The sequence below is a fragment of the Parasteatoda tepidariorum genome, chromosome 7, assembly GCF_982258835.1.
Source record: "Parasteatoda tepidariorum strain Cologne lab strain chromosome 7, Ptep-v5.0, whole genome shotgun sequence".
NCBI classification, from domain to species: Eukaryota; Metazoa; Arthropoda; class Arachnida; order Araneae; family Theridiidae; genus Parasteatoda; species Parasteatoda tepidariorum.
In genome coordinates this window covers 36,860,282-36,877,914 of record NC_141761.1, presented here as the reverse complement: position 1 = coordinate 36,877,914, position 17,633 = coordinate 36,860,282, and the positions used below count along the sequence as shown (strand labels likewise).

Sequence of the window (17,633 nt, the reverse complement as noted above, 5' to 3'; positions counted from 1 at the left end):
ATGTCGTTTTTATTAAAAGATTCTCCCGAATGCGTTAAATCTGAATTAGAGCTTTTCAACTTACCCGCAACGCAAACCGTCATTCAAAGTGGACAATGGGTAGAGTATCACCCGGTGTCAAACGTGTTTGATAACGCCCCTGTGGAATTTCATGTCTCGGGAAATACGGAAGATTACATAGATCTCAGTCAAACCCAACTCTATGTCCGAGCGAAAATTGTAAAATCAGATAATAAGCCTATTTTAGAAAATGATGAAATTGGTCCAATAAATCTGTTTTTACACTCATTATTTTCGCAAGTAGATATAACTTTAAATGATCGTTTAATATCTAATTCAAGTAATACATATCCTTATCGTTCCTACATTGAAACATTACTTAATCATGGCTACGACAGTAAAACATCCCAGCTAACCTCCGAATTATTTTATAAGGATTCTGAAGAGGGTTTAAAAAAAAGATCTGCGTTTTTCAAAGGAAGCACGTCTGTTGACATGATTGGATGTATACACAGCGATATTTTTCATCAAGAAAGACTTATGTTAAATTTAGTAGATTTAAAAATTAAGTTAATACGAAGCAAACCTCAATTTTGTTTGATGGGAAAGAATGGATTTAAAGTAGTGTTAGATCACGTGTCCTTATTCATGAGGAAAGTAAGAGTTCACCCTGGAGTCCTTGTAGGGCATGCTAAGGCCCTAGAGAAAAGCACAGCAAAATACCCCATCAATAGAGTGGTATGTAAAGTATATTCTATACCGAAAGGTAATATGTCTATAGTACAAGACAATATTTTTGTTGGCCAAATTCCTAAAAGAGTTGTAATTGGATGTGTTGACAACGAAGCTTTTCATGGTAGTTATAATAAATCTCCGTATGAGTTTAAACATTTTGACTTAAACTTTATTGGACTTTATGTTGACGGTCAACCTACGCCTCACAATCCTTTTGAATTGAACTTTGAACAAAATAAATTTATTCGGGCATATCAGAGTTTGTTCATGGGAGCTGAAAGAATGGGTCAAAATAGAGGTATTTATATTTCTAGAGAGGATTATCCGAACGGTAACGCACTTTATGGGTTTGATCTATCACCGGATTTATGTGACGGAGAGCATTTGAATCTCATCAAACATAGCAACCTACGTCTAGAAATGAAATTCAGTAAACCTTTGATAGAAACTGTATGTGTTATTGTATTCGCAGAATTCGAAAATTTAATTGAAATTAATAAATCAAGAAACGTGCTTTACGATTTTGGAAATTGATTATGGATGGAATACAAATTACCAATATTTTGTCTAAAGACAAGACAACAGCCCCTTATTTCCGAGGTGTTTTTTCGGCGGATACCATTCCTATCTTACAAGCAAAATCATGTGTAATTGTGAATCAAGATATCTCATCAGGACCCGGATCTCACTGGCTAGCGATGTACGTTAACGAGTTCAATGATTTAGAGTTCTTTGACTCGTATGGACAAACGCCGAATTTTCATGGAAAAGTAATAGAAGACTATGTATCCAAGTACCACAATACATGTTGGAACTCGATTACTTTTCAATCAATGTCTTCGAATGTTTGTGGACCTTATTGTATTTATTTCATTGTAAAGCGGTGCCAAGGAAATTCTATGTATTCAATTATTAGCAAATTATCTGTAACCAAAAAGAATGATTTTCGTATGTACCAGTATGTAAAGAAGAAATATGGTGTAAGAATGACTTATGTTCAATAAATTATGATTTAAGCAACTTGTATTTCATTTATCGAATTATAAAAATATTTCATATTTAATTCCAAAAATATTTTTTGCAAACTATCAGTTTTATATATATATATATGTATTAAGGAATATTGCGACATAAAACCAACAAATCGAAAGTTTAATATTAATTACTTTTAATTAGCCGGAAAATTATATCTCCAATGGATGAGATTCTAAAGCTTCGACATCCCCTAAATATGATTGTGGCGGGTCCATCAGGATGTGGGAAGACACATTATGTTAAGAAACTCATTGATTTTCGAATGATACATCCATTTCCTAAAACTATTTTATGGTGTTATGGTGCTTATCAAAAGTTATATTCTGAAATGCCTAATATTACGTTTCACGAAGGCATACCGTCTAATTTGCATACCTATACAAATACTTTAATTGTAATAGATGATCTAATGAGTGAATTGGGAAATGATTCCAAATTAACTAAAATGTTCACTAAAATGTCACACCACCAAGGGCTCAGCATAATTTTTTTGATTCAAAATATCTTTCACAAAGGAAAAGAAATGCGCGAAATATCGTTAAATTCTCATTATATAGTTTTATTTAAAAACCCAAGAGATAGATCACAAGCATTGCATTTAGGAAAACAACTGTATCCTTCAAAAGTAAAATTTTTTAGAGAAAGTTATGAAGACGCCACATCGAAACCTTTTCATTATTTACTGCTTGATCTGAAAAGTGATACAGACGATAATTTCCGCGTGAGAACAGGTATGTTTCCTGGTGATACATATTATGTTTATCAACCAAAATAGAACTCCTTTGAATAGAATCAGAACAAAAGAAATGTTCTTTGATTTATTTTGTAAGGCCGTAAATTAGTACACAATAGTAAATATTACTACTGCTATCAACTTCCCTAAAATGGAATTATTAACCCTGACTAAGTGCTGTATTTCATACAAAGTCAAAAATTGAAAGAAAAAAAAATTTAAAACTTATATAAATTACCAATTCAGGTAATATAATTTCATTTCGCAATAAGATGTCGACGTGTACAGTGCACACTCTACAAGTTCTTAAAAAGTTATCAAAAAGTAATAACCCAAAAGACATTCTGAAAAAATCTACCAATAAAGTTATTAAATCTGTGTGCGAATGTATTTTAAATGTTGTCCGTGGAAACGTCCCTTTAACAAAAAAGCAGACAAATAAACTTTCGTTTCATAAGAGAAGTTTAAGAAAACTATCAAATAAAAAAATACCATTATATAAAAAACGAAAAATTTTAATTCAACAAGGAAGCGGTTTTCTTTCTATCTTATTACCTGCTGCACTATCAATATTAAGTTCAGTAATTCATGGAGTTTAGCAAGAAATTTGTGTTAATCCCACACGATCAAATGCAGGCGAATTATTTATCGGATTTGGATAAGCAGATGAAACATATTTTAGAAAGGAAAGATTTAGCGGATCATGAGAAAACTACTCTTTATCTACAAATTTTACAAAAATATACTGAGTTAACTCATGACAAGGTTAATTTATCAAGAGATCCTGAAGTATCTATACCTCCAGAACAATCTGAGCAGATTCCAGAACGAACAGAAGAAACAATCGAAAAAACAAACGTGAAAGACGAAAATTCAGACTTCGAAGGACAAATTTTGAGAACGGCTCCTAAACGTTATCATGAAGTTGCTAAAGAAATATTCCAATTTTTACGTGGTCAAGACATATTGAAGTGGAATAACAAAGGTGAAATCATTCACAAAGAAATAGTCATTCCAAAAACAAGTATTGTACATTTAGTGAATGATTTATTACGAAATAGAAAGAACGCTCCAAATGGGCGCACTACCTTTTTGAAAATTTTAAAAAATGTGAATTTCCCTGCTACATTAGATGTCAACAGAAAATTGTATGAAGTCCGTAAAACTGTAACAAAACCTGCAAAAAAACCTGTAATGTATGCTAGAAAAAATTCATGGATTAAACTCTAAATTTATAGGCTATTTTATTTGTGTTTGTTTCATTTCCTTATCACTTTTAATTAAATATACAAAACACAACTTTGAAATAAATTACTTTCAAAGTACCACAAACAAAAAATTGCAGTTTCAAAACAACATTTGTAAATTAATAAAATTCTTAATTATAAATCAGACAAACTCAAAATTAAGCAATTTTCATTTTATTATGACAAAGAAAAAAATACAAATTAACAGAATTAAATTCCGTATTTTACAAAAATCATTCATTTTGTATTTGACAAATCGTACCCATATGGTACTGTCCAAAAATCATCAACAACAGCACGTTTATCAAAACTAAATGAATATTGTTTAGTTTCCTCCTTGTTTTGAATTTTAAGTTCCTTTACGTTAATTCTAAATTTTACATTTTCAGTTACAATTGGTTTCCTATTGCCGTTAACAACAACGTCTTTTAAACATTGAAAATTCAACTTACAAGAGTTCTGATAATTTAAGGTGAATCCTCTGATTTTGCAGACAGTATTTCCAGTCGCAGTTTCATATCCGTAGTTTTTTGGTCCTGCAGCTACGAATTCTCGTATATGGGATCCATCTAATTCGTCTGTAAAATCTCCAAGGTAGTTTCCTATCTCTGGATCGTTTCCTCCGTTTGAAATGTATATCACGCTATCAGTGTCATAGTACAGCACATCTTTATCCAGGTCTAATAAAGTGTCCAGAAGTTTCAACCGGGCATAGGCTGTCGTAAAGGCCGCTATGAAGACATTACCACGGGAATTACTCTCCACAAAATCTCTCTTAATTTTATACTGTATCATGGCGATCTCCTCAGTCGGAAAAGCAACATTATGCATCTGAAAGATAGAATACAAAAGTTTTAACAGTGCTAAGGTAAAACTGTGAGTTAGGAAATAGAAAAGAATCTAACCTCAAATTCTTCACTCGAAAAATATTTGTTGAATTCCTGAAGTGAAGATACAAATACTGTTTGTAGCTTATCTTCGTTTTGGCCAAATTTACCCCAGAAAGAATTCAACATTAATTTCGTAAGAGCTCTTAGCCCTGGATTTTTCTTAATATTGTTGGCATCCAGAAGTATTCCTTCTCTTCTCAAATAATCCGTAATGTATACTTCTCTCTCCTCTTCCGATTCACACCCTAAGGGCCAACCCGACGACTCCTGTTTGATTTTCAGGAATAGATCTATATATGGTTTAAACAGACTATCGCTCCTATCATTAAAATGGTAAATTTCGTGAATTTCTAGCAAACTGTAATTCAAAGAAATTGCTTTTTGCACTTCTATTGTGGTCCAAGTACCTGTTAATGATCTTTCACTTTGAGTATGATCGCAGGGAGGATTTTTCCTCGTTTCTATACAGGTCTGACATAGACCAAATATCAGTTTACCTTTCGATCTAACAGGTAGAACAGGGTGAAAGATATTTTTAGGGGGAAGTATCGTACACAAAATTAACCCGAAGTAGTTGTCAATTGATTTGAAATTATTTGTAATTATAGTAGGATGCCCTACCGGATAGAAGCAATATTTATTTACGTAAGGATAAAGACTTGTGAAATCTATGTATTTTATTTTTTCTGGGGCTTTGGCACAGTGATAAAGCTTGGAGACTCCCGTTCTTCCTCCGTAAAAAGCTGATCGGGGGTTCAATCTAGGTATGCACTGTAAAATATAAGAATCGACCTTTGTGTAACAGGCAAATACCGAATTGATTTTAAAAGTAGAAATAAGAAAAATAAATACCTTAAATCCTAACAGCCATTCTTTAAGTTCTTTGTTATTTTTCTTTTTTTCTCTAAAGTCATGCTCCCACACATAGGTCACAATATAACCAGCTTTTTTGAGGGCCTCCTTCCTTTCTTTTGTTTCACATTCCAATTTCCACATCGGCTTGTTTATGGTGGGATGAATTGTAGAAGGTTGAAAGCATTTAGTGCACCCATGATAGTAGCATCCGTAAAATTCATAGACAGTGTTACTTTCCTTGTGAAAACCATCAACATATCGGTTCAGTATCTTAACTTCACCTGTTTCTCTTCTCGAATGCTGAATAGTGCGACCTGAAATTGAAAAAAAAATACTTTTAAGAATGACAGAATAAATATAAAAAATGACAGTACAGCTCTCTATAAAAAAAACTCGATTTCTTACCGCTTTTAAATTCCATGAAACCTAACCATTCTAGGGCTAGTTGACTCGTATTAATATTTTTTACGTATCCATTTTGAGGAATTATGGCTATAGAGAGAGGTTTTATGAAGAGGGTGGAATAAACTCTCATACATGCGGCTGCGATGGTTATTTGCTGAAAAGGATCAATGCCGGTCAGTTTAATAAAGTCCTCTCGAAATGTAACACAGCAACGCCTTAATATATCAACATCTGATCTGAAATAGTAAAATAAATTAGAGGATATTAAAACAAAGCGGTCAAGTATTTGAAAACTCTTATTTATTTATTACCTGCAGTACTCTGTTAATTCTTTCCTGAAGTTAAAAGATTCCTTTTGTCGACAACTATACCAGTCAAAAAAATTTTTTCTATCTTTGGTTGACATAGTATCGGGACAGAAATGCACGGGGTCAGGTAAAGGTCCTACGTATTGTTGGTTATTTCTGAAATTAAAATATAGGACACGTAAAGGGAATACTTTAAATTGTTTTAGAAATATCTAGATGGGAAATTAATATTTACCTTGTATTGAAAAGATGTGGAAAAAATCCTTTTTTAATTTCCTTTAAGCCGAATGCATCTGGCAATCTGGATAGTGGCATAGGTAAAAAACTAAGCGAATCAATAATTCGGATTTTTAACGAGGGCAATGTCAGGCTGAGAACTTTACACCCCTTCATAATTACGTTTGGCTTTATTGTTTGTCTAATTAAATAAGACATCAAAAGGATACCGTCGTATCCCTGCATGTTATGCGCTATTACAGTATAGCCTTTATGGGGCGGGGAAAATAAAAAGGCTCCAAACTTTTCTAAGGAATCATATCCTTCAAACTGCTTCTCTCTTCCGTCCATATACTGCATTATGATGAAATTTACCTCATGTTCACTCGACGACTGATCTACCTCAAAATCAAAGAAAATGTATTTCTCTGAAGGCGGACATATTTCTGTCCGCCTCATAAAACAGAGATGTTCAGATGTAATACAGGATTGTTTGCAAAATTTACAAATATTTTCCCCACAAATATGTGGAAACTTTTTCTTATAAACCTTGTAGCAGTCTCCGCAAAGTCCGAATTGCGCACATAGAGATAGATGCTTTTTGTTATCATTTCTATGCCTTTCAAAGCAGTCTAAGGAACGGCACATCTTGTTACAGTCTGGGCAATTTACGGGGCGGGTTACAAGACAAGAGTCTGAAAAACACGTAGGGCATTTGTTTTTACATCTGTGGGCAGATTTAGTCTTATAACCTATGTCACAGTATGAGCAGTAATAAGAAGTTCCTAAAAAACCAGTCATCTTTGTAATTACATCATAATGATTCTTTTTTAACCATAAAAAAATTTTTTTTGATTTATCAGGAGTGCTGAAGGTTACCTAAAAAAGAATACAGCCCGATAAGTTTCCTGTTAAAAAATTTTAGAATCTTAAAAATAATATTTAAATAACGTACCTTATTAAAAGCTTGAGCGTCTACAACATTAATTTGAACATCTAAATGCAGGGCAAATTTTTCTATTTCCGAATGACCACAAGGTCCTAAAGAAACATTTGCTTTGCAATGCAATTCTCTTGCTAAAACACCTTGAAGAGGTTTATTCCCTGCACTAATATATTTTTTCCTTGGGTCGTTTTCAAGATACGCAACAGCAACCACTATAGCTCTTGCGCAACATAACTCATCTTGGTTGTTGATTGCAATTATAGATTTTTTAGATTTTGTATTCAAGGGTAGGTTTAATATTTTGGTTCTACCTGAACCAAGAGGTCGCTTTATTGTTAAAATATTAATTTTTAGTGAGGAATCTAAATCAACTTTTTTCCCTGAAATAATGACTTTCTCAATCTGAGAAACAATTTTTTCAGGTGTCATTTCAGACACAGGCATAAGTTTAGTGGATAAAGGGCTGTCTAAACTTGTAGTATCTACACATATCCTAATAAGATCTCCGGGGTTGAGAAATTGTGTTGAGCGTTGAATTATTCTATTAAACAATTGTAAGACTCCTTCCTCTACTTCTAATATCGAAATATTACTTCTTGATTGTAAATTAAATATTATCTGATAATCTATTTCTTCCCCGTTATATTTCTTTATAGTCCGCTTTCTATTTTCTTTTACATCAAACTCCACCAAATCCTAAATTTAAAAAAAAAAAAAAAAAAAAAAAAATCAATTTTTACTTATTTTTTAAGATATGTTAAGTTTAATGCAAAATTTTAGTTCTTACGTTTTGATTTGAGGTTGAAGGCCTATTAATTGATCCACCTCCAGTTTGAAGGAAAAAATCTTCGCGTTCAAGGAAATCTAACTCCATCTCATCTAACTCTAGGTCCTCATTTTCTAAAAAAGACTGTACGTGGGGATCTAAGATTTCATTGTCCGGTAATTCTAGAAACCACTGAGTATCCGGACTGCAAGGCTAAAATAATTTAGTTAAAATTATTTACATCGTACGGATTTAGCATGTACTATTAATTTTAAAAATAAAATTTTTCCTTACAACAAAATCGTTTTCTTCGAATTCTTGGGATAAGGATTTTCCAGACATTCTAAAGTTACTTTGAATACACTTCAGACTCCTAGGAGGAGATTTAAAATAACCTTTAAAGCTTTTCACAGTTTATATCTACATAAATATTGACAGTGAAAAGTTTCATAGTAGTAAGAGTATTTTTTTTAAACAATATGCGAGATAGAGCATTTAAATTTAAAATTATTTAAATATTATACTTATTTTAATATTATTATTATTTATTTAAAGTGACATTAAGAGTGAAGCATTACAAAAGCCCACTGTTATTAGAGAGCAATGAAAATATTGGATCAACAATTTCGTTACAAAGAAAATTTTGTAAATATTGCGCACAGTCCACCTTTACTCGTCAGTCAAGCTATAATTTAAAGTAACACTACGTATTTTGCAGGTTTATACATACACTGAGAAGCAGTAGGATAGTAAAACTTAAAAGCATAAAACATTTTACTTAAAAATTAAAGTAATACAAGGTATGAGTTTTACATTTATTATTGTCACAGTCTATCGTTTAGAAAGATAAGAACATTTTACAAAATATACTACTTCTTTAAAATTTAATTTAAATTTCTAATACTATTTTATTTATATAAAAAAATATTGCGTGCAACTTAAAAATAGAAATTAACTACTAAAAAGAAATTTAAAATGCAACTTACCCATAATATGAAATCCAAAGAGAATAGATGTTTTTTCTACGTGGAGAACGTAGCGGGACCACTGCAGACAACGCAGTACATGTACGCTCTTGATGCTCGCAATATTTATACCATGTACTTCCAAGACTTTAACTTCAACTTACAGTTCACGATTCCATTCAAAGTTTATAAATGCAAATTTATAAATATAATTTGCATACTAGAAGAAGTGAAGGAGGGTAAAGTGAAGTGAAGTAGTTGGCCCTACCGGTTTAACTCCCTGGTTATCCTCAAATGTTTAGTTCCTTTGATTTATGGTGACAGATACACCAAGAGGTCGTGGGATAGTGGTTTAGACGACAACCACTATCCCCCGACCTCTTTTGCAAAGGCAAAGGTTGGGGGTTCGATTCCCGCTTGGGTAAATGACTATTTCCCTTATATGATTCGGGTAAAAATTCATTGACGTGGCTCGAACCGGTTACACTTGTTTTGATTAAAGATGCTCTTCGTTGATACTTAGTTTATTATCATTCAAATTTCTCTGTAGATTCCTTTCTCATAAAATTGTATTTAATAAACAAAAAAATAATAAATAAATAATCAAGAGAATTCTGGAAAAGTTTTTTAATTATATTTATTACGTTATTAAAATTGCAAGCACGTTACAAGTATTTCGATCAAAGATGCGTTTAGTTGATACTCATTTATTATCACTGAAATTTTTTCCAGATTCCTCTTCCACAAATTTTTTATTTAAAAACAATAAAAAAAGAGACATCTGGAGAGATATTTTTTATTATATTTATTACGTTTTTTATTATATTTATTACGTTTATAAAATAGCATGCGCTTTGCAATTATTTCGTTCAAAGATGAAACGAATTTATGCGGCAGGTGCGCGATGCAATTATTTTCGATCAAATATGCGTTTAGACAATATTCGTTTATTATCATAGAAATTATTAAGAGTCTTAAACTCTCAGATTCTTCCATCTCTTCCGAAAGAAACACCAATGAATATTATTTTTAATATTATAATATGCAATGAATAAAGTAGTAAATACGCGTATTTAATTAAAAATACAATTTTAACTGTAAAAAAAAAGAACTTAAATACATTTATTTTACTAAAAAATAATTAAAAACATTTATTTCACTAAAAAAGACAATAAATTAAAATAATATAGTTAAAAATAGACAAATATTTAATTAAAAGAACATCCCGAAAATCAGATTTAATTAGCAATCAGGTTTTACGCGCTAAGTAGTATAAGGGGAAACTTTGGCTTTCCGGAGTGACGTCACTTCCGGAAGCCAAAGTGCCCCTTATACTACTTTTGATATAATCAAAACTGAACTTTTGAAAAACTGTAACAAATTAACTAACTAACTTATAATATTACATTTATGGTTATTTAAAATCACTGTTGCTTAAAAATATAAAGTCATTGCAAAAGAAACTTCATAGCAGATACCATTACATTTTATTTCAGGCAAAATAAAACTAAGAACAACTAACATAATTGAGCAAAGCTAGATTTTTAAATTTTACAAACATGATACAGTTAAAAACAAAGTCTAGCTTGGAGTTGAATACAATTTAGAAATAAATATTTCTCATTAAAAATTAAACTAAAGGAAACTTACATTTCAAAATAATTATTTTTTACACGCATCAAGATAGCCAAAATTTTAGAAGCTTCTGATTATATGTATTCCGAACTAATCAATAAAATAAAATACTCATAGTAAAATAAAATAACTTAAGAGCCAAATAAAAATAATTATTGTCAGTTGTGTTTAAATGATTAATTGATTTAACAATTACGCTGCATATTTTTGTTAATTTGTAATCCGTACGAAAACTTCGGTCCTTGAGAAAAACCCTTGACAGAGATAGATAGTGAAGATAATATTTCAGCAATAAATTAAGAGAATATTTAAGCATCGTTTTGCACTGCAGCTTCAAGTTTCTGCCTTGAGAAGAACTGGAACTTTCTCCATAAAGAGATTTGTTTTCTGGACTCTATGGTGGTGCAAATTTTAGCACTTTTGACCGGCCATGACTGTCTGCGGGCTCATTTGCATCGTTTCAGCATGGTTGACTCACCTCAGTGCAATTTATGTAATACTGGACAAAACATAACAGAAAGCTCATCTCGAGAAATGCCTTGCTTTGACTTCATATATACTATGAAAAAGTATTGGAGAGCCCGTAGTCAAATGGCCTCATAACCAATAGACTGGCATTTGTAAAATAATATAGCACTGCATTGTTTCGATAAAAGAAATTAAATAAGATTTTTTTTCCTAATTTTTTTAAATATCTAAGTAACGCTATTTATTCATTTATTTATTTATTTATTCATTTATTTATTTATTTATTCATTTATTTATTTATTTATCTATTTGTATTTAAGACACGGAACAATTCGAAAAGAAAATTAAACCGGTGATTAAAAATTTGCATCATTTTTATTTAGTTCATGTATTTAAGTTAGTAGCTCGTTATAGTACAATTAGTGAAATAACAATGAAAATGACTCTGAATAACTCAGAATAAATTTTTATATAATTATCAGCTTTTCAAAAAATAATAATTTTAAAATTATGTAATAAAAAAAATTTGTTATTTTTTTTATTTTAATATCGCAATTTATAGTAAGCTCCATAAAAACTGAATTTCGATACATTTTGTTGAATTTAAAAGGTAAACTACTCTAATTCGTATAAGTTGATTTACAACTAAAACATAACTTTAAAAATAAAATAAAATAACTTAGAAGCAAGCAATTTGTATTTAACAGCTAGATTATTTCGTTTCGTAAATTTTTGTGCAGTATTTTGTCATTAACTAATATGCCTTTTCCGGTCAAAATTTGATAACTAATATTTTGAAGCAACATATTCTCTCACAAACAGAGATGTTCAGAGTATTCTTAAAAAATATAATGCATAACGACCGTAGAACATTAAAAATAATACCTATTTTAGCCACAAAATAGGTCAGTTTTTTCCAGCACTATAGACCAATTATTCCAGTTTCATTTAGTTAAAGAATCCGTAAAAACAATTTTAAAAAAAGGTCATACTAAGTGACGAATTTTGCACAAATAATTCCAAAAACAAACAAACACGCTATCTATTCTAAAGGAATGCTATGCAAAATTATAGCCAATATACAGTTTTAATAACTACAATCTATAACTTCATAGCTGTTAGCCAATATATAACTGCAATATCTCGAACTGGAAATAGGCTTTTTTTTGTGACAAAATTATCTATTGAGACCCCAGTCAATTTTAACAGTGTTTTCAAAGTTTTGTAACAAGGTGCAAATGTTTTAAATGATTAAAATAAAATTATGGTAGCTTGAAAAAAAAAAGAAACTTAAAGTTAATATATTATCTCACAGAATTATATTATTATTAATTATGGAGCTACTCCAGCTAGATCAGATCACGATGATTTGATCGAAATAAACATCATAAAATGAATCTCACACAAAACTGAAGAAACCAAAAAACACGTCATCCTTAAAATTTCGCATCCACTAGCTCTCCATCTACTTGACATTAACTATATATATATATATATATATATATATATATATATATATATATATATATATTGGTTTCAACAAATGTAACATAAAAAAAAGGATAACCCTTCTATGCTGCGCGCAGACACTGTCAGCTCATAGGAGATCACCAAGAAAATTGTAAGAATCACCTATCCTGTGAGACATGTGGAGCTGCACAAGTGAAACACATCAACCGTTTAGAATCAAGCCAACGCTACAAAAAGAATCTCAATTACCATCATACCGCAGCGGATCCAGCATACCCGAGCTAAGCACTGGGCAATCTCAAGAAACAACAAGTTTATCAGCAGAGGATCTTCTCAAACCAGTATGTGGTGTACTAATTCAGACAATGAAACACTTTCCATCCAAAACAGACTTCGAAGTTATAGCCCGCAGACTAAAATCTTTTACATATAAGTTTAATTTTTATTTTATTCTTTATTCATTTCTATTTTCCTCAATTTTCTTACTTTTTTTAGACTTCACTTATTTTCTCTTTTTTCTCATTCAAAACTTTAGTTTACTACTCTATTTCATTAACTAACAGTAAAAAAACATATATTAATTTAATTCTTTGTTCTTACAAAATAATAATAATTAACGATAATAATTATATAATTCATAATTTTTTAACATATATTTTTTATCCTTCACTTCACCACAACATCCTCTTATCAAGCCAAATTTTTCTTATGGAGTGCTCAAAGGTAAGCTACTTTAAGCTATCTTTTCCCTGATGCATAATTCGTATCTTACTCAAATTAAAAATTTCACTATTTCAACAAACCTTGATAATTTAAAAATTTTACAAATTAATCTTCAGACGAGTAAGTCAGCAATGGCTGTACTTCAAAAGACAGTTACTGAACACGACATTGACATAGTTTGCTTCCAAGAGCCATACTGTCCCAAAAATCAAATTCTCGTCTTCCCTTTATCTTGGAAAATTTTTCACTCAACAGATAAAAAAGTGGTATCTTTATTCTCAATAAATCAGTAATACCCCTACAATTAATTTCATTGAATAATTCAGTACCAATCTCAATAAATTCTTGTAATAACCCAGATCCACTAATTTTAATCTTATTTTATAATTCCCCTTCGGACAATGAATATCAATTAATTGAAGATCTACTTTTTAATACCTCAAGATACTCTAACAATTCTACTCTACTAGTTTGCGGGGACTTTAATGCACATCTCGGGTTACGCTCGAGTTCACTGATGGCCTGTTTAAACTTATTATTTCTAACAATCTAATAATAATAAACACCCAAAACGCTCCACCAACTTTTGTTACTACTCGATCTTTCTCTTTTCCATATTTAACGCTAACAAATAGTAAAGAGCTCCGCAACTATTCAAATTGGGAAGTTTTAGACACAGAAACAAACTCTGATCATAAATACATCAAAATCCAACTAAAAAGGAAAATACCACACAAATTATGTCTCTGAAAGCAAGAAGAAAAATTCTGCCTTGACTTATTGCATTAGGGTACAGAAAAAGAAGAAACGGATATCTGCCTGAAGAAAAGCATTTAAGGTACGCTAAATACTAGATTTTAATTTTCAGTTTTTTTTTAAATATAAATCTAATTTGTTTACGGGCAAAAACTGAAATGAAGTAAGTTTTTTAGTCTTCATTAGAAACTTAACAACAAAAACCAAGTAAATGAAAAAAGTGAATTTGGAGTCTTTATTGAGAAGATGAAGCTATGTTCAAAGCCACAAACTGCTGGTACATACACTACTAATATGCACCTAAAGTCATGTGCGTCTATCATTAAATGTACGCTTATTTCATCCAACGGAAGTGACGTTCCCTACTCTACCTAGAATATACGCATTGATAAGTTATTACTTAAATTAGTAACATTCCTGTATTCTTTATTAATTTTTTTTATAAATTTGTAAATAGACGCTAACTTTTATATTCGCAGACGACCGATAGAGGGACGCTGTAATTTGAGTCTAATGGCTGCCAGAAAAACAGCACATAAGATTTCTTTTGTGTAGCATAGTTACGTCCCTTTTTTATTAGGGTTTATTAAATTTGAAAAAAATTATATTCCTTCTTATGCAGGTGGCAATATAGAACATAGATCCCGAAATAGAATGTTTCTTTAAATAATCATATCAACACCTTTTTAAACGAATTCATTTCAAATTTTAAAACAACAATTTTGTAAGTAATTTTAAATTGTTTCAAAAATTTTTGTTTAATTTTGCAGAATATTTTTAAAGTTATAGCAGAAAAAGTGTCAGGCAAAAAAAATTTTTTTTAAAAAAAATTTTAATATTTCCATAAATATTTAAGCTAGATTTACGAGATTTAATGAAATTATTGAAAATAGCACCCAATATAATCAATAAAAATACAGAGAAAACAAGAAATTGTTTTTAAAAAAATGGGGTGAAAGTTTTTAAAAAGAAAAATTATCAAAAATTTACAAAAAAAGTTAAAAGATTATAATAATTATTAGTAGCAGTAATTAAAATGAGAAAATTTAGCAGCTTACCATATAATCTCACCATCAGCTCACACTATATCCGCAAAAATAGTGGTTTCAATTATTATATTAATGCAAAAAGAACAATATATATCAATACAATAGCGTGAGAAGCATCAAATAAAAAAACCTATTCGTAAAGAAAAGTTTTGAATCGGATTAGTATTCTCTTCTTTGGTACTTCTCACACATTTGGATTAGCTATATTAATAATCTATTATATATAATTCTCTTACGTGGCTCCCAAATTTTGGCTGTATTTCTTTTCCGCCGGTGGTAACGTGTGCTTTGTTTTGAAAACACCAAAGCATTCTGCCTTTTAATGATGTGTTTCTTATCTAATATATATAATTCTCTTACATCGCTCCCAAATTTTGGCTGAAGTACTTTGTACAACTAAATAAGATTCTTTTCACAGCACTTAAATATTTACTTTATTTTCCTCATTCATGGAGAAAACAGTCGGCAAAGAGAGTGTGGTTTCAACATCGACTCTCTGAAGAGGACAATTGAAAAGATAATAAAGGGAGGTAAGCTTTATCTCATGCATGAAAAGATAAATTACACGCTCACATTTCTGGGTAGAAGTTTAACAAAAAGGGTAGTTAGTTAAGGGGATAAGTTTATTTTGTTTTGGTTTAAAGTCAACCTGAGGTGTTATTTTATTTGAGCTTAAGGGATTGGCCAGTTAGCTATAGTATTGTTTGTAATTGATTTGATGTTTTTTTTTAAAGTAACCTAGTGGTTGATTTGTTAAGAGTGTAATTTTTTTATTGCTTTATTAAGAGTATGTATGAAAGAAGAAGAGTATTGATTTAATAGCATGTAAAAAAGTGTAGGATTATTTAAAGATTGTGTTTTATATGTCAATAGCGAGCTGAGTAAGCAAGGCTCTTGGTTTATTTCTATTTAGTAGTGATTATTATTTATGATGCATTCTGTTAAAATAATTTTGGACCGAAAAAAAAAAGGTCAAGGAACAGGATCGGGAACGGGAGGAGCGGAAGCAGGAACAGGAGCGAGAGGATCGGGAACGGGAGCGAGAGGATCGAGAACGGGAACGGTGAACGAGAGGAGCGGAAGCAGGAACGGGAGCATGAGTTAAGAATGAAAGAATTAGAGGTGAGGGGTGCAAATAAGGAGAATGATCTTCAAGAGAAGGACAATAGTACCAACCAAGAGAACACTTTTCATGGATACTTAAACACTTTGACTAAGGTGTTAGGGGAACCTCCGACAAAGGCGGAGGAATGGGCCTTCTATTTTAGAAATGCGGAGTCTATGTTGGATTTTTATACGGTGCCCGAGGAATATAGGGGGAGGATAATGGTGGTAGCTTTGAGGGGCAAAGTGAGGGGGCTGAGTGCAACGCTAGCGGAAGGGGATTTGGAAAGTTTTGAGAAAATTAAAGAATCCATACTAAAAGAATTTAGAATAACTCCCCTGCAGCATAAAAACAATTTTGATAACTGCCATAGAAAGATTAACGAGTCTTATACTCAATTCGGCGTTAAAATTAAAGAGTCATTAGAGATCTATATGGAATCGAGGGGGGTCACCACGCTAGAACAATTGAAAGAGTTGGTAGTGACGGATCGGATAAAGGATAGTTTACCCCAGGAGCTGAAATCCCACATATATTTGAAGGAATCAGATGGATGGTTGGGGGTGTCAGATTTAGGGCAGGAGCTAGATAATGTAGTGGCGGCAAGACCCCAAAACCGGGACGTAGGATTCCGAAATAGGGGAGGGAAAATGAGTGAAAAGCGGGCTCCGGAATACAGAGGTCACGAGACAAGTAGAAGGATTTTCCAAGCCGAAACAATAAGTAGGAATAAAAACAATTTAACGGAACAATTTAGGAAGGGAGTCCCAGAAATACCAGCAAGAAATAGTGGGAACGGGGGAGGATGGACCCCAAAATGTTTTAATTGTAACGAAGAAGGGCATTTAAAGAGGGGTTGTCCGAAAATATATCGGATGAGCATCTGTCGAGAAAATATGAATAGATTGGAAAGGAGAGGATTGAACCCAATGGCAGTGGGAGTGGCTGGATTAAATTTGGAGGATGCAAGGACGAAGGGAGAGGTAGATCTAACAAGAGCAGATTTCGCAATTGACAATGTTTGTTTTTCAGGTGTTATAGATAGTGGGGCGGAAATCAGTGTTGTGAAGCAGTCCTTCATTCCTGAGAAATATTTACAATCAGGGGGGACGCTCTTTCTAAGACCAGCTGTGGGACCAGCCGTGAAAGCAAAGCTGGTAACTGTGCCTATAAGGAGAGGGGGGAGAGAAAAAGAGATAAAGTCATATGTTGAAATCCCAGTAGCGGTGGTAGAGGATTTGAACGAAACGGCTGCTCTGATTACCCCAAAAGTATTTCGGTTACTAAATGAGCAGTCTTTGAGGGACAGCGGAGGGAAGAGTCAAG

The 17,633-nt window shown here is 31.8% G+C and overlaps 2 protein-coding genes across 2 annotated transcripts; one reads left to right on the top strand and one right to left on the bottom strand.

Annotated features, from left to right (window-relative positions):
* On the top strand, positions 1-1,269 carry LOC147807012 (uncharacterized protein F54H12.2-like). The gene has a single exon (XM_087168746.1). It carries the CDS (start codon positions 1-3, stop codon positions 1,267-1,269), a length of 1,269 nt encoding a protein of 422 aa, XP_087024872.1.
* A 2,640-nt stretch (positions 1,270-3,909) lies between these two features.
* LOC147807011 (uncharacterized) lies at positions 3,910-10,420 on the bottom strand. The gene is made up of 10 exons (XM_087167681.1): positions 9,123-10,420; positions 8,431-8,509; positions 8,158-8,349; positions 7,380-8,066; positions 6,444-7,303; positions 6,212-6,364; positions 5,901-6,136; positions 5,493-5,809; positions 4,656-5,411; positions 3,910-4,581 (listed from the first exon to the last, which is right to left on the bottom strand). The coding sequence occupies exons 2-10, from the start codon at positions 8,476-8,478 to the stop codon at positions 3,988-3,990; spliced, it is 3,843 nt and encodes a 1,280-aa protein (XP_087023807.1). The 5' UTR covers positions 8,479-8,509; positions 9,123-10,420; the 3' UTR covers positions 3,910-3,987.
* Between the last annotated feature and the right edge of the window lie 7,213 nt (positions 10,421-17,633).